The sequence below is a fragment of the Moschus berezovskii genome, chromosome 14, assembly GCF_049115385.1.
Source record: "Moschus berezovskii isolate FMDL1 chromosome 14, NW_MosBer_1.0, whole genome shotgun sequence".
NCBI classification, from domain to species: Eukaryota; Metazoa; Chordata; class Mammalia; order Artiodactyla; family Moschidae; genus Moschus; species Moschus berezovskii.
Window position 1 is genome coordinate 48,618,750 of NC_142473.1, and position 18,343 is coordinate 48,637,092.

The 18,343-nt window shown below is 41.7% G+C and overlaps 1 protein-coding gene across 2 annotated transcripts in view; it reads left to right on the forward strand.

Moving 5' to 3' along the window:
* Positions 1 to 13,804, forward strand: part of STK33 (serine/threonine kinase 33) — a 185,404-nt gene extending 171,600 nt beyond the window's left edge. The window contains exon 13 of one of the 2 annotated variants that reach the window (XM_055423426.2): positions 13,000 to 13,804. In XM_055423426.2, coding sequence (XP_055279401.2) covers positions 13,000 to 13,209 — 210 coding nt within the window. In that variant the 3' untranslated portion in view covers positions 13,210 to 13,804. The remainder of the gene's footprint in view (positions 1 to 12,999) is intronic. The other variant, XM_055423427.2, reaches the window with a different exon arrangement.
* Positions 13,805 to 18,343: the final 4,539 nt, after the last annotated feature.

Genomic DNA, 18,343 nt, shown 5'->3' on the forward strand with positions numbered 1-18,343 from the left:
ATTTTGTGGTGCTTCCATGTTTTGAGCACACTTTTATACTCCGTTACTGAAGCACTGTAATCTGGCATGTGTGCCAAAGCATTCCATTTACAGTGTCCTACTGGGGCTTCCCTGGTGGCTCAGAGGTTAAAGCGTCTGCCTCCAATGCGGGAGACCCGGGTTCGATCCCTGGGTCGGGAAGATCCCCTGGAGAAGGAAACGGTAACCCACTCTAGTATTCTTGCCTGGAGAATTCCATGGACGGAGAAGCCTGGTAGGCTACAGTCCACGGGGTCGCAAAGAGTTGGACACGACTGAGCGACAGAACGGACGAACGAACGGACTGATTAAAAGCACAGGGTCTAGATCTGGGCTGCCTGGATTCAAATCCTGGCTTCACCACTTACAAGCTTTAGGACCTTGGGCAAGTCTCTTGGCCTCTGTTTCCTCATATCTAACATGGGAATAATAATGACATCAACCAAGGGGTAAATGAAATCATGCATATAATACTTTTGACATATGGTAAGCGTGCATTAATGTTAGTGATTATTAGTTTTATTTCTTTTATTTTGCTAAAGAGCGTGCATGGCTTCCATGTGGCTCAGATGGTAAAGAATCTGCCTGCAATGCGGGAGACCTAGGTTCAATCCTGGGTTGGGAAGATCCCCTGGAGAAGAGAATGGCAACCCACTCCAGTATTCTTGCCTGGAGAATCCCATGGACTGACGGGCTGCAATCCATGGGGTCTTAAAGAGCCGGGCATGACTGAGAGACTGACACTCTCACTTCACTTCAAAGAGCTTGCATAGAATAATGCTAAAATCGCATGTTCTTTCTTGTCTGCTTTAAGGCTCTTTTGGGCAGAGGTGTGGGCCTAAACTAATGAACAAACTAAGAAATATCATTTTCAAAGGTGATCAGGTGATGCTTCCAGCCTCACTTTCCCTCTCAGTTTGGCAGGATCCCTAAGGCACTGTGGTATATTGGATTGTTTTTCCCAATTATTTAAAACCTCTCCATAAGGAATATGTGCATTCCTACCCTTTTCTCCCTATTAGAGTAGATGGATATTTTCTCATCTCACTAATGTTGGTCTTAGCTATATTACTGACTTTAGCAAACAGAATGTTGAGGTGTGATATAAGCAGAGATCATAAAAGAGTTTGCATGATTTAGCTTGCTGTCTGGTATTTCGGCCACCTGCCATGAGAAGAACATGACTACAGAAGCCACAGTTCTTGGAATGATGAAGGTATGTGGAACAGACTTGGAACCCAGTACAAAACCTGAAGTTCGGCCTAGCACCACCAAGTGAAAATTAATGTTCATTGTTTTAACATACTGAGACTTTTCTAGTTCTTTGTTATATAGTTGTGTAGAAAAGAGTTAACGTAGCAAGCCTAAGCTGCTATCCTTGAGACTGCTTTCAAGGTTGACGCTTGGCTGGCTTTTGGGAACTTAGATTTTGGGACAGCTACTGGAAAAGACTCTTGAGAGTCCCTTGGACTGTGAGGAGATCCAACCAGTCCATTCTAAAGGAGATCAATCCTGGGTGTTCATTGGAAGAACTGATGCTAAAGCTGAAACTCCAATACTTTGGCCACCTCATGCGACAAGTTGACTCACTGGAAAAGAGTCTGATGCTAGGAGGGATTGGGGGCGGGAGGAGAAGGGGACGACAGAGAATGAGATGGCTGGATGGCATCACCAGCTCGATGGACATGAGTTTGAGTGAACTCCGGGAGTTGGTGATGGACAGGGAGGCCTGGCGTGCTGTGATTCATGGGGTCGCAAAGAGTCGGACACGACTGAGAGACTGAACTGAACTGAGGCAGAGAATGCTGGCATGACCAGCTCCCAGTAAAAACGCTGGGTGTTGAGTCTCTCTGAGCTTCCCTGGTTGGCAACCTTTCACATGTGTTGTCACAACTTGTTGCTGGGGTAATTAAGTGCATCCTGTGTGACTCCTGGGAGAGGACTCTTAGAAGCTTGAACATAGTTTCCTCTGGACTTCTCCTCAAGGGTCTTTTTACTTCCTAATAGTGCTCTGCATTCTTTTGCTGCAATAAATCATAGCAATGAGTACAGCTCTATGCTGATTTCTGTGAGTCTTCATAGTGAACCATAGGACCTAGAGACCTCCCAAACACAGTAGCATAGCTGTAGCAATAGCTCACTAATACAGGTACACATAACTAATTGTGCTAACATGAATTTTGGCCTGTTGTTCTTTGATCTAATGCTGTCAGCAAAGCCACTTGCTAGTTTGGATTCATAGGCTTCCATAAACAACAAGGCTTTTGTCCCTACTTCTCTTCCGATTAGAATCTCCTGTGTAAGCCTTGGGTTTCACCACGGATTTAGCCAGACTTCCATGATTGAAGGCACATATTAGTGAATCTTTTCAAATCATTTCCCTGCTCTCCAAAACCTGGCTTTTGCTCAGCTCCCCTTCGAGATTATAACTGTTAGTATATGCTATGTATATTTTTCCTGATGGAGAACCAACCCATTGGGTTGGGTTGTAAAAACACTGCTTCAACTGCAAATGTATTAATTTGGGTCCATTCATTTCTTATCCTATCGTTGTGCTATAACTGTCTCATGTGTTACATATATGTAATTATCAGCCCTACAAAACAGTGTTTTAACTTTTGCTTTGAATAGTCTTATTTCCAAAAAATTAAAAGGAAAATTGTCTTTTATATATTTACGCACTTACCATTTCTGATGCTCTTCTTTCCTTTCAGAAAATCTGTGCTTCCATCTAGTATTGTTTCTCTTCAACCTGATGAACTTCCTTTGCATTTCTTGTATTGAATGTCTGCTCTCAGTTTTCTTTTATCTAAAGATGTCTTTATTTTGTCTTAATTTTTAAAGGACATTTTCTCTGTTTACAGAGTTCTGGTTTGACAGGTAATTTTGGTCCATACTTTAAAGATGTTATTCTTCTGCCTTCTGGTGTCGGATTCTCTGATAAGAAGTCATTGATAATTTGAAGTGTTCTTTTCCTGTATGTAATGTGTCGCTTTTCTCTGAATGTTTTCAGGATTCTCACTTTATCTTTGGTTTTCAGCAGTTTGGCAGTCATGTTGCTTAGACGTGTTCTTCTCATTTTATATTGCTTGGGATTTGCTGAACTTCTTAGATCTGTATTTCTGTCTTTTGCTAAGTTTGGGAAATTTTGTAATCACTTTCTTTTTTCTGATACTCTTAATTGCTCATATGTTAGACCATTTGATATTGTTCAGTAAGCCTCCAAGGCTGTGTACTTTTTCTTAAACCTGTTCTTTAAATTGGATACACTCTATTGATCTATCTTCAGGTTTACTCTTTTCTCAGTTGTGTCCATTTTCCTGTTAAATCTGTCCAGTTTAATACTTAATTTCAGATACCATATTTTGTTCTAAAATTCTTATTTGGGTCTTTTTTATTATTATTTCTGTTTTTCTATGGAGACCTATTTTATCATATAATTTTTCACTTTACATCATTGATAATAGTAATGATAATTACTTGTTTGCTAATTCCAGTATCTGGGTTCATCTTATAATCTGTCTCTACTGATTGTTATTTCTGTTAAGTAATTTTGGATTGTATCCTGGACATTGGAAATGTTGTGTTGTATTAACTCTGAATTCAACTGTGTTCCTTCAAAAAGTGTTGACATTTCTGTTTTAGCAGGTAATTAGTTGATTGGATAAAAACTGAAAATCATTTCTTAGCAGTTCAAATCTTAGGTTGGTTCATTTATCTTAGGTGAATGGAATATAAGATTCTCTTTCTCTGGCTATCTGCTTTAGGAATTCCCTCACTACTCTTTGGCGTCTGTGGTTGCTTTGAATTCTGCCCATTAGTTCTTTAGATCAGAGAGAGAAAATTGTGAAAGCATCTGGAGTAGAGGTAGGAGGCACACTGCCATCAAAGGAGCAATTTTGACATATCACCAGAAGTAATGGAAGCCAGAAAATAATGGAACAACATTGTTAAACTGCTAAGGGGAAAATAATATAAAACAAGAAACCTGTCAACTTGGAATTCTATATCCAGTGATAGTTTCCTTCAAAGATAAACATAAAATTTTAAAAAGTTTTCAACTGTGTAAAAGATGAGAGAATTTTTACCAGCATATCTTACTACGAAGAGTGAAAGTGTTAGTTGCTCAGTTGTGTCTCACACTTTGCAATCCCATGAACTGCAGCAGGCCAGGCTTCCCTGTCCTTCACTGTTTTCTGGAGCTTGCTCAAACTCATGTCCATTGGGTCGGTGATGCTATCCAACCATCTCGTCCTCTGTCATCCCCTTCTCCTCCTGCCCTCAATCTTTCCCAGAATCAGGGTCTTTTCCTGTGGCCAAAGTATTGGAGCTTCAGCCTCAGCATCAGTACTTATAATGAATATTCAGGGTTGATTTCCTTTAGGATTAACTGGTTTGATCTCTTTGATGTCCAAGGGACTCTTAAGAGTCTTCTCTAACACCGCAATTTGAAAACATCAGTTCTTTGGCACTCAACCTTCTTTATGGTCCAGCTCTCACATCCATACATGACTACTGGAAAAACCATGGCTTTGACTAGACGGACCTTTGTCAGCAAAGTAATGTGTCTACTTTTTAATAGGCTGTCTAGGTTGGTCATAGCTTTTCTTCCAAGGAGCAAGCATCTTTTAATTCATGGCTGCAGCCACCATCTGCAGTGATTTTGGAGCCCAAGAAAATAAAGTCTGTCACTGTTTCCATTGTTTCCCCATCTATTTGCCATGAAGTGATGGGACTGGATGCCATGATCTTAGTTTTTTGAATGTTGAGTTTTAAGGTAGCTTTTTCACTCTCCTCTTTCATGTTCATCAAGAGGCTCTTTAGTTCCTCTTTGCTTTCTACTATTAACGTTATGTCATCTGCATATCTAGATTATTGATATTTCTCCTGGCAATCTCAATTCTAGCTTGTGTTTCATCCAGCCCAGCATTTTGCATGATGTACTCTGCATAGAAGTTAAAAAAGCAGAGTGACAATATACAGCCTTGACAGACTTCTTTCCTAATTTTAAACCAGTCTGTTGTTCCATGTCTGCTTCTAACTGTTGCTTCTTGACCTGCATATAGGTTTCTCAGGAGATAGGTAAGGTAGTCTGGTAGTCCCGTCTCTTTAAGAATTTTCCACAGTTTGTTGTGATTCACACAGTCAAAGGCTTTAGCATAGTCAATGAAGAAGTAGATGTTTTTCTGGAATTCCTTTGCTTTTTCTGTGATCCATCAGATGTTGGCAATTTGATCTCTGATTCCTCTGTCTTTTCTAAATCCAGCTTGTACATCTGGAAATTCTTGGTTCACGTACTATTGAAGCCTTGCTTGAAGGGTTTTGAGCATTACCTTGCTAGCGTGTGAAATGAGCTCAGTTGTACTGTAGTTTGAACATTCTTTAGCATTGCACTTCTTTGGGATTGGAATGAAAACTTACCTTTTCCAGTCCTGTGACCACTACTGAGTTTTCCAAATTTGCTGGCATATGGAGTGGAGCATTTAACAGCTTCATCTTTTAGGATTTGAAATAGCTCAGCTGGAATTTCATCACCTCCACTAGCTTTGCTCTTTATGTGAGTAGCTTTATATAAGAAATATATTGATATATATTTGGAATTCAATTTCTCTTCTTCCCTTTGCTTTTCTTTCCCTTCCTTCCTCCTTTTGAAAAGCACAGGAATGTGAGAGATAGTAAAACTATAGCTGAAAACTTATATCAGAATATTCTGTCACTTGGACCTTGTGCAGGCCTATAATTTGAATGTGTGACTCTAGAAATGGTTGCTATGGTGATAAACCACTTTACTTAAATAGCATGTATTTTACTCAAAATTCAGAGAAATGGTAACAGTTTCTAGTAATCGTGTACTGGTATTAACTTCAAGGATATGCCTAGAGCTTACAGGTTTTGCATGTATTATAACCAGATGAGTTTATCAGGGTAAAGTTATACCAGTGAATAATGAAATATGTGCACTTAGCCCAATTTTCTTGTTATGTATATCGCTTTGCACACATGGAGCCCCCTTTTCAAAATTAATAATATGATCTGGAGAAATCAGGCCCATGGTGCTGGATTCCTAAAAAATGGAACTTGGGTGGGGGGAACCATATAAGGTTACCTTATCCATCATTCTACCTTGAGTAGGAATGACTGTTCTTCAGCAGTCCTGAACAGTAAGAGTTCACCAAAGATGAGGAACAGTTGAAATGCTGCTTAGGTGAGCCCCTGTTGTAATCACGCTGACTGCAGCACTCGAGATGCTGTCTAGCTCCACAGTGCAATTCTTTATAAATTTAGATTGAATAACTCTTATAAAGAAACTTCCATCCATTATCACATCAATAGCCTATATGTAAACCTTCTCTGGTTCCTTTGTATCTATTCAGACTGGTTGCAGAATTTCAGGTATGAATTCTTCATGATAACTAAGGATGGAAGAATTTTTTCTTTGATTTCTAAGATGCTTTCTGATGATAGCCAGGTTCTTTTGGTCACTGTGCAGTGGTATGGTACACCAGTATCTTTAGAGCAGTTCACAATGATTGGAGAACAATCTATAGTGTTTTTTAGATGTTCTTTTGGACTAATAATTATGACCAACAATCTCATAATGATCATTTAGATAGACTCTTTCCCCCTAGAAATGAATATGGAGACTCCTCTCTCATCTTTCTCCCCCTTTGTACAATCTTATGGGAGCTCATCACCTTCTATGCGCCTTTCATGACCTGGAAGATCTTAGTAACTTCTAACCTTGGCTATAGAAATTTCACTTTCCATTTCTCTGTTCTATTACTTACAAAACATACAAAACTGTAAAACTGCATCAGTTACAGCATAGATTCCTGAAGAATCCCATCAACTATGAGAGAAGAAAAAGAGAAACTTAAATTTTAGATAACCTATAACCTACAAAAGAAACCTTCAAAAAATCCTAGAGAAAAGCATGGAAGTTGGAATTTGCCCTGGTTATTTATAGTCCAAGGAGATGAGAGGCTTGGCTTTGGTGAAGAAATCTACAGCTTGGCCTGAAGAGCACCATGTGGGCCAGCCTGCATCCATGTTTTTGTTAGCATCAGAGAACAGTTTCAGTGAGGGGATGTTTAAGAAGGAAGGCTCAGTCTTTAGGAAAGCTCTAATGATTCTGATTCCTAAACAATGGCATCCTAAATTTAATGCAACTTCAGATTAGCAAAGAGAAATGGTAAAGTACATACACACGTAACATTTTACAAGGTACACACCTACCACAAAAAAGCTTTTAAGCATTTGCAATAAATATTTGCATAGAGGTAATGGATTTGCACTGATGTTCAGTTCAGTTCAGTTCAGTCGCTCAGCCGTGTCCGACTCTCCGCGACCCCATGAATCACAGCACGCCAGGCCTCCCTGTCCATCACCAACTCCCGGAGTTCACTCAAACTCATGTCCACAGAGTCGGTGATGCCATCCAGCCATCTCATTCTCTGTTGTCCCCTTCTCCTCCCGCCCCCAACCTTTCCCAGCATCAGAGTCTTTTCCAGTGAGTCAACTCGTCGCATGAGGTGGCCAAAGTATTGGAGTTTCAGCTTTAGCATCAGTCCTTCCAATGAACACCCAGGATTGATCTCCTTCAGAATGGACTGGTTGGATCTCCTTGCAGTACAAGGGACTCTGGGAGTAAAGAATAAACAAACATTGTGATTTGTTTCCATGTAGCCAGTTTCAGGCTGATTTTGAAGCTCAGTTAAAATATGGTTGAATAAAAATATTTTCAAATAATGCTACCAACAAGGGATTAAATTCCAAAATATACAAACAGCTCATACAGCTTCAGTCAGTTCAGTTCAGTTCAGTCACTCAGTCGTGTCCGACTCTTTGCGACCCCATGAATCACAGCACGCCAGGCCTCCCTGTCCATCACCAACTCCCGGAGTTCACTCAAACTCATGTCCATCGAGTTGGTGATGCCATCCATCCATCTCATTCTCTGTCGTCCCCATCTACTCCTGCCCCCAATCCCTCCCAGCATCAGAGTCTTTTCCAGTGAGTCAATTCTTCGCATGAGGTGGCCAAAGTATTGGAGTTTCAGTTTTAGCATCAGTCCTTCCAATGAACACCCAGGATTAATCTCCTCTAGGTTGGATCTCCATACAGCTTACTATCCAAAAATCAAAGAATCCAATCAAAAAGTAGACATTTCTTCAAAGAAGACATATAGATGACCAAAGGCACATGAAAAGATACTCAGTATCGTTAATTGTTAGAGAAATGCAAATTAAAGCTACAAAAACACACTAGTCAGATGGCCATCATTTAAAAATCTACAAATAATAAATGCTGGAGACAATGTGGATAAAAAGGAACCCTCCCAGTTTGTGGGAATGTAAATTGGTGCAGCCACTATGGAGGTTTCTTAAAAATCTAGAGTTACCATATGATCTTGCAATCCCACTCCTGGGCATATTTGCAGAGAAAACAGTAATTTAAAAAGATATCTGCACCCTTTGTTCATAACAGCATGATTTAAAATAGCCAACACATGGAAGCAACCTAAATGTCCATCGGCAGATGAATGAATAAATAAGATGTGGCTCATATATATGTATATATAATGGAATATTACTCAGCTATAAAAAGAATGAAATAATGCCATTTGTAGCCACATGGATGAACCTGGAGATTATCATATTAAATGAAGTAAGTCAGAGAAAGACAAATATCATAATATCATAATATTTTTTATATGTTGAATCTATAAAATGATACAGATGGACTTATTTACAAAACACAAACTCACAGACATAGAAAACAAACTTGGGGTTGCCAAAGGGGATACCAGGAGCAGGGGAAGAGATAAATTAGGAGGTTTTGATTAATATATTCTTACTACTAATAAAATAGGTAAGCAACAAGGACCTCTTGTATAGTACTGAAACTGTTCTCAATATCTTATAGTAACCTATAATGGAAAAGAATCTGAGAAATAATATATATAGAACTGAATCACTTTGCTGTATATGTGAAACTCACCTAGCATTGTAAATTAATTATTATTGTTGTTGTTTAATTGCTAATTTGTGTCTGACTCTTTGTGACCCTATGGACTGCAGCCCACCAGGCTTCTCTGTCCATGGGATTTCCCAGGCAAGAATACTGGAGTGGCTTGCCAGTTCCTTCTCCAGAGGATCTTCCTGACCCAGGGATCAAACCCACGTCTCCTGTATTCCAGGCAAATTCTTTACCACTGAGCCACCAGGGAAGCCAAAATTAACTGCACTTCAATTAAAAACACAAGCAAAGCAAAAACATAAAAATAGGGTCATAATAACCAAAAATTATGGTTGACTGTATTCGTTTTCACCAGTTTTTTATACCAAATTGAAAAAGAAATAAGAAAATAGGTACTCATAATGTTTCTGTAAGTGTATAAGTTGGTATAACTAGAACAGAAGGCAATATGATGATGTCTCTCAAAATTACAAATCCATCCAACTTTTGACCCAGAAATTCTGCTTCTGAAATATATATCCTGTAGATACACTTACACATGTGCACGATGACACAAGTACCAGATTATTCACAGAAGCGTTATTTTTACCAGTTAAGATTAGAAACAACCTGAGTGTCCATTACCAAGAAACTGGCTAAATAAATTATGGTATATTCAGACCTGAAAACACTGCATATGCTGAAAGAAGAATGAGAATTCTTTTATGTATTGACATGGAATGATGTTCAAGACTATTGTTAGTTTAAAAATATCAAGGTTTAAAGACTGTTTACTGCTACTGCTAAGTCACTTCAGTCGTGTCCGACTCTGTGCGACCCCATAGACGGCAGCCGACCAGGCTCTGCCATCCCTGGGATTCTCCAGGCAAGAACACTGGAGTGGGTTGCCATTTCCTTCTCCAATGTGTGAAAGTGAAAAGTGAAAGTGAAGTCGCTCAGTCGTGTCCGACTAGTAGCGACCCCATGGACTGGCAGCCCACCAGGCTCCTCTGTCCATGGGATTTTCTAGGCAAGAGTACTGGAGTGGCTTGCCATTGCCTTCTCCGAAGACTGTTTACAGTGGGCTGAAACTGCAATACTTTGGCCACCTCATGTGACGAGTTGACTCACTGGAAAAGACTCTGATGCTAGGAAAGGTTGGGGGCTGGAGGAGAAGGGGACGACCGAGAATGAGATGGCTGGATGGCATCACCTACTCTGTGGACATGAGTTTGAGTGAACTCCGGGAGTTGGTGATGGACAGGGAGGCCTGGCGTGCTGTGATTCATGGGGTCGCGGAGAGTCGGACACGACTGAGCGACTGAACTGAACTGAACTGAACAGTGGGCTACCCATTTGTTTTAAAAAGTGAGAAGAAAGTGCATTGATATATAGATTAGACTGAACCATATAAAATTTCCATTATTAAGCTGTTTTGACTGAAAAAATAATGACCAATTCCATTTGGTTCCACTTAATACTTGCTTGAAGTTCCATAAAATATCTTTGGGAACGTGCACTGTAAATTGACAGTTATTCGTTGTCTCCAGTAGGAGGCAGAGTTGAGTTAACTGGGGAGCAAGGAGGAGATTTTGAAGGCTATGGATATTAAATTATGCGAATGTACTACCTTTTAAAAAAATAATTTACTAAAATTATATATAAGTAAAATAGATAAATGTGGCGGAGTAATAAATCATTTTCTCATCTTGCTCTAAATGAAATTGAGACACCATGTTCCTACCCTGAAGCAACCAGACATTTTGGTTTAGTTTCCTTTTTCCTTTCACTTTGCCAGGAAATTCTGGGAATTATCTTAAGATATCTTTTCTGAAGAAACCAGAACCTCTAGTGTTTCTGAAAAAAAAAAAGAGAGACAATATTTATATCACTAATCCTGCCCATGGAGGCTGTTTCTGAGTATTTCTTCCTGATGACTTCAGCTTCTGAGTCTACTTTAATGACTCGAGTACATTAACAAATGGAAGATGAAGAAGGATGAAAATGTTAAACCAGATATGAGTATGAACACATTAAAGGGAAAATGACTGTCTCTATTTCTATTCTGTAGATTATTAGTTGCAATGGACACATTGAAAAGCATTTCTTCAACTACTTAGATGATAACTCAAGAGGTAGAAATATCAAAAAAGAGGTTAAACTCAGATTTGCTTTTTAAAAGAATTTGTATGTCAAGTGACTTAAAATTTTATGGATTTAAATGCCCAAGCTAGGGACCAGTTCTGTACTTTTTAAACAAAGCAACTGTTCTTCAGCCTGTCCCTAGAACATCATGGGTGTTGTCCTCTTAGCCTGTTGCTGAGCGTAATGAGTTTTCAAGGAGAAGACACAACCTGTATTACTGAACACTAACACATTTTAATTACTTTCTGTTCGTTGAGAGATTACACAGAGAAGCAATCCAGAAATTTTCTTGAGAAAATGAATCTAAACAGAAAAGGACCTTTTTACATGTCCAAATTTATGCAAATTAATTTTTCAATGTGCAAAAATTACCAGCTTAAGAATTAACATAAGGAAAGTGAAGTCGCTCAGTCATGCCCGACTCTTTGCAACCCCATGGACTGTAGCCTACCAGGCTTCTCAGTCCATGGGATTTTCCAGGCAAGAGTACTAGAGTGGGTAGCCATTTCCTTCTCCAGGGGATCTTCCCGACCCAGGGATCAAACCCGGGTCTCCTGCATTGTAGGCAGACACTTTACCCTCTGAGCCAGCAGGGAAGCCCACTATTATTAAAGTCATACATGAGTGATGGTCTGAAGAGGCACATATTTAAGGGCTGTCTGCAATAAGCAGACATCTGGTAAAGTTTCTCTTTCTTGAAATATAGGTACCAAAAATCCATAAGTGACCTGAGGTTTTGCTGCAGCTCTGGGAGGTCACTTATTCACTGGACAAATGTATATGAAGTGCCTACAGCCATGTATAGAACATGATCACTTGTGTCATAAGAGTGATTAAAAAAAACCCAAAATCTAACAACATATACACACGAGGTTTATTTGTTTTGTGTTACATGTAACCTTTTCACATTCTTTGAAAATTGTTAACCTGATTATTAACTCTTACATATAATTTCAGTTAGCCAGAGTATTAAGCTTACAAGTCTTTCCCAGATCATTCTATGTACATAAGCAGTCGCTGCATCTGTACCCTTATGTCTCATCCCCCATCCTGCTTGTGTGGGTCTCCTGAGACATTCTCTGCTCTTTCAGAACTCTATACCCAGCTTCTTTTAATGAGAAGTGATCACTTTTAAAATGAGTCTAAGGTCAAAATGTACTTCGCTTCCCTCATGACAGTAGGATTAGAGTCCGTTTCCCCTACTGTGGGGTGAAGTGACCTGAGAAAACACAGTTGCCTATTAAAATTCCTTTTACTTGTTTCATGCTTTGAAGCTCACAAAGTACTTCCATGGCCACCACAGTAGTTCATTCTCATCATAAGCCCATGTGGTAAATGTGCAAATACCATTTTCCTCAGTTAAGTGTGAGGCATCAAGACTCCAAGAGGTCTTCATTCCTGCCCAAGTGGTGTGACTGAGGTTAGAAGCCAGGCCCTGGAATCAAGGCAGAGAAGGGCGAACATGTGAGGAGTGGGCCACACGCAGCAACCTTGTGGCAAGTTAGAATAGTCATGACACGCTTGTCACGGAAGGCTCGTCTAGAAGTCTGTAAAGATGAATGACTACAGCTGTGCTCAGATGGACTTCCCTGTGTGAGTGGTACCAGATATCTACTTCCATTTTGTAGGGCAGTGGATTTGAAGTTGTGCCTGTAGTTTGTTCTGCCCCATACACTAAAGAATTTAGTGTTCTTGAAGGAGATACTGGAGCTTTCTTTGGCATTTAATGACAGTTTCACAATGTGATTAGTTTACACCTCCTTTCTGAAGAGAGCTCAGCCTGTACATCCTGAGCAACTTTGTAGCCCCTGCTTCTTTGAACTGATGTATATTGCTTTGTGTCTGAACATTAATCCAGGCCTTTTCTTTTATTTCTAGCCCACTGCTTATGAAAAGACTCCTGTGCACAGCAAGAAGGAAAATAGAGACGACTTTGAGATGAGTTTGACAAGTTCTGTAGGTAGCAGACTCCCTCCCGTTGAGCTCAAGGGAGAAGTAGAGAAACCACCTGTGACTTCAAGCCAAGGAACAGCAGCCAAAGGCACTACTAAATCCATTGCCCTGCCTAGACCCAAAAAGAAGCCCTAACAATGCTGAATAGTGCAGAAACAGAGCTGCTCTTTCCATTGCTAAGAATGAAGGGGTAGGAGGGGAAAAGGACAGTACTGTGCTGAGCTTTTAGCTTTTTAGCTGCACTGAGCCCTGCCAAGTGTTTGTACCAGTTTAGAATTGAAGCTCCTCATCTCCAAAGCAGCATGGTATTGAAGGACAGACACCAACAGACTTGATGGCAGGTGTGGCTGAAATCAACTCAAGGTGTTTTTGAGAGTTGTTTAGAGGAGGGGATGCCCTCAAAGCAAAGCTGTGGGCACACTTGCCCAGTTTTACTTAAGATTCTTACGTTTAGGCACAATTATTTTTAGGGGAAACTGAGAGCCAAATATGGTAGTAGTGGCTCCAAATGATTATGTGCACTTTGCACTAGGAGATTTGTTAGGAAATTACTAATAAACTTGCCATAGCCATAACAGCAGAAGTGCTTCAGCCATTCACGTGTGTTCTTGTGATTTTAGATTGCTATAGATTGTTTAAGACAGCTTATTTTAAATGTAGAAAAATAGATTTTGTAACTATTTGCCATTAACTTGCTGCTAAATTCCTAGTGTATTGATTTAATCAATAAAAAAACCAGATGTTACCCATGCACGTTAATTTTTATATGAATAAGAGGTGACTATAATCAGGTCCTCTAGGCCCTGAAAAGCATATTTTGAGCTTGATCTGCTGCTACAAAGGTAGGCACACATCTTTAGGGAAGGTCATGAGGCAGAACATAGGGGAAGGTACATGACTGCTCTTAGTATTCAAGGTCTCTCCTTTGTGCGTGCTCCATCGTTCAATCACATCCAACTCTTTGCGACCCTACGGAGCATAGCTTGCCAGGCTCCTCTGTCCATGGGATTCTCCAGGCAAGAATACTGGAGTGGGTTGCCATGCCCTCCTCCAGGGGATCTTCCCAACCCAGGGATCAAACCCACGTCTCCTCTGTCTCCTGCATTGCAGGCAGATCCTTTGCACCTGGACAAATAGTTTTGCTCTTCTAGGTCACACTGGGTGAAGAGATGCTTCCATTGTCCTCACAGACAAACTCTCAGGAAGCAGTCTGTATCTGCTTTTCCCATTATAAAGTAGTAATCTACACATCACTCCAGGCCCTCATGGGATTGTCCTCTGGGCCTCCAAAATGCCCCACACCTAACCAGCTGAGCAGGTACTAATTGCACAGAAATTCCCCCAGTGACTGAAGATAGAAGACGTGCTTCATGCAATTAACTGGAAGACACAGCTGGGCCTCCAAATGGGTCAAAGATAACTCTGATGTGTGTCACTCCTGGCTAAGTAGTTCAGCCAGTGTTTTCTCAGTGCGTTCAATATGCTTCCCCCGAAGGCATCTGCCAGCCAAAACATGGCTAGTGTACATGGTCTACACTTTATTTTAAAACTGGTATTGGAGACTTCCCTGGTGGTCCAGTGGTCAAGAATCTGCCTACTAAGGCAGGGGACAGGTTCAGTCCTGGTTCAAGAAGATCCCACATGCCACGGGCAACAAAGCTTGAGTGTCACAACTACTGACCCCATGTGCTCTAGAGCCTAAGAGCCCGCTTGTGGGCCTATGCACCACAACTGCTGAACCCCCAAGCCCTAGGGCCTGTGCTCTGCAGCAGGAGAAGCCCCTGCAGTGAGAAGCCCACTCAGCGCAACAAGGAGTAGCCCCCACTCGCCACTACTAGAGACAGCCTGCGCACAGCAACAAAGACCCAGCACAGCCAAAGAGTAAATAAATAATAATTTTTTAAAAATTAAAAAACCTGAAGTTGAAACTTCTACAAGGTTTCTCCTTCCTGATTATTACTTCCAGTCCTACCAGGAGCCTATAAACCCTCTCTCCAGGACTAGTGAGCTATCTTGGAAGAGCATGTCCTGTTCACCTGCGGAGAAACCAGCCTCAGATACGTGGAGATTCCCCCTTCCCAGAGGAACCCCCAGAGGCAAAGGTGAGGTGGCTGGTCTCCTGGCAGAAAAGTTAACCGGGACAGTGGCTGTGGTTCTGCCAACTTCCTGGGCTAAAAAATGGAACACTCCCTAGGTTCAAAATGCTCTTATTTTCATGGTGATACCTTCTTCTGTGTTATGCATTGGAGAACTCTGTTGTTAAAATGAATAGCATCCAAATTTCTATCCATATTTCTCTTTAGTCTTAAGTTAGTAATTCTGCTCAGTAAATTTGAGTAAAGGTCCAGAACCATGCACTAAGTAAAAGGTGAAATGATTTTATAACCTTCTAGTGTGTCCCTGGTAGCTCAGCTGGTAAAGAATCCACTTGCAATGCAGGAGACCCCGGTTCAATTCCTGGGTCAGGAAGATCCCGGAGAAGAGTATGGCAACCCACTCCAGTACTCTTGCCTGGAGAATCCTCATGAACAGAGGAGCCTGGTGGGCTATAGTCCACTGGGTCGCAAAGAGTCGGACACAACTGAGCTACCAAGCAAAGTGCTTCTATACCTTTCCCTACCCTAGCACCAGGCCAGACCAACTGTCCTCTACCGTACGATGCGTTCTATTAGTTCTCCTCTGTCCAGACCTTCATTTTGATGGGAACTTAGCTCACTCCTCCTAAGGGGAATTTTCAAATTATTTTTGTCATTTATTTTTATGGAACACACTTGACCCAGACCATGTCTGAGTTTTGTTTTCCAACTGTGTACCTCTTTAATATCTGGGGATCTGCGGCCTTGATTTCTCCATTTGCTTTCATAGCTGTGAAAATAGTCGCTCTTCTGTTTCAGAGGCATTTTCAGTGGCAATAGGCCTACTCCAAGACATTGATAGTCACTCTGACACCTCCTGTGCACCACAGCATGGAAGCATGGGCTTCATTATGACCCACAGGGACATACTCTGCCCAGGACAGTGCAGAGCAGGTGTGATTTCCAAGGAATGCAAATGCTGATCAGCACTCTGACTTGAATAACAGACAAGTCAAGGCATGAGAAATATGATAAAAAATAAATGCAGGCTGCAGGGCTGGGGAGAAGTTCGGCCGAGGAGAACAAGATGATGTCAGAGAGGGACTTAGAAAAGAAAGGAAAATGGGTTGGGATCAGGGGAGCAAAAAAGAGAACAAAGTGTAATTAATAAAGAATACTGACTAGATAACAACACGTGGATCTGCCAAACCCAGAAGCAGGAGTCAGGATGGAAGTTCTCGTAGGGTCATTAACGTGGTCCTTGTTCTAGGCCAGTCTGCAGTAGGACCGGCCCCTCTCATGGCCTGAACACCAGCCCACCAAGATGAGGACACAGGCTGGAGAAACAAAGACCCGGGGAAACTGAAGCTGAGCGAGGCTCTGGTTGTAAGAGGTGGCCGCAAAATTGTCCTTACATTTTGAATAGAATGTTCTGTGGTGTTAGTTGGGGGGAGAAGAAAAAATTCAAAACATTTTGTGCTTATCACTGAAATGCTTTGTTTAAATAATTCTATTTGACTCCAAAATGTAAGTTCCAGGTTAGAAAGATCAAAAGCAGCCAGTCTTGAAAATGAAGCTTTTTAAATTCCAGCGCTGCTGTTGGAATAGAGAATAAAAGGCTTTGTTCAAACATGCATTCCCAGCAGTGAGCAGAGCTTTGAAATTGGTCAGGGAAGTTGTGTTCCATAATGGCTGCGCTTGCCTGGAGACCAAGGAGCTGTGGACTCTGGGAAATGACTCTGGGCTGGATATTTTCCATCTGCCCCTTCAGAACCACTCTGCCCTCCCCACCCAAAAGAGGTGATCTTTCAGGATTGCATTAATAGGTTCTCTTGGCATCTGGGTTCATTGGGATTCTGTCAGTGGGTGACACCAGCAGGCACCCAGGGTGGGAAAGCAACACTGATGTGTATGTGTGTGTATGTGTGTGTGTGTGTATGTGTGTGTGTGTATGCGTGTGTATGTATGTGTGTGTATGTGTGTGTATGTGTGTGTGTATGCGTGTGTATGTATGTGTGTGTATGTGTGTGTGTATGTGTGCTGGGCTGTGGGGAAGTCTCTGCATTCTCCTTCTATAGACTTCAGCTCCTGCCAACAGCACCCCCTTACAGCTGTGTCCCCACCCCTTCAAGCCAAGACCTGGGCTACTGTCCATGGGTCTGTGTCTTTTATGGGTTTCCCTAAACTCAGTACCTTTGCACGTAGTCTCTTTGTTAGAGTCTCAACTACCCCATGTGAGTATGTACCATCTCTCTCCTCCTGGGACCCAAGGTGATCCAGACCCTTGTCAGTTCTGCATGGTTCTGACCTGGAGCAGCTTTGTCGATGGTTGCCAAGTGAAGACTGGAAAGTGTAAATGCGTTCTTCCTGAAACTGATGCCCTTGGGAGGTCAATGGGGCTTGAGGGGGGTGGCAGCAGGAGAGAGGATCCTGGCGTTGGAACCTGGACCCGGTGAGATAAATCTAGCATTGCCCAGCTGGATCTGAGATTGTGTGGACCCAGAAGGTCCCACACCATGGCCTCTGGGAGTCAACAAGAAAGAAATGCTTGACCTGTAACAGTCAAGAGGACCCACGGCCTGGGATGGGAGCCATCCTCGCCATCTCTTGACTATGAACTCAGGCCTCAGCAGAGTCTTGAAGCACAGGAGCCTAAAAGACAAGAGGCTGTTTGTTTCATCTCTGCAAGCACTAAAATCACTTTACAAAGCATTTTAGAGTAAAATTTTCACTCTTCGGAGGTCTCACATAGTTCAATTTTACTCTTCAGGATCCGGTATTTTCTAAGTGAGCAGGCTTAGGACTGATGGTGATTTCTGCTCAGTACATGGTTATCACTTAATTCTCATTGGTGAGCCAATTTTCTTTGCTTTTGTTCTTCAAAGGAAGGCCATATTCAGTGTCTGGCTTGCTTTTTTGGTGGCTGCCTCCCTCAGTTGCTGGTATAATGAGCTCTCCCTGTTCTCTCTCTCTTTGTTCCCTAAATTATCCAGAGCAGCCCTCAGCTGGAGCTGCAGAGATTCCCACCACTGCCCTGGTGGCCTCACTTCAAGCAGCAACACACGAGGGACAGTGGAACATTGAGGAGATGATTAGGGCCATTGCGGTGTCACCACTGGCTATCTTAGAGCCTTCCCCTCTTAGTTGCCCAGTTCCACCCCAGACATCCTCAAGGGATGCAGTGAATTCAGGGT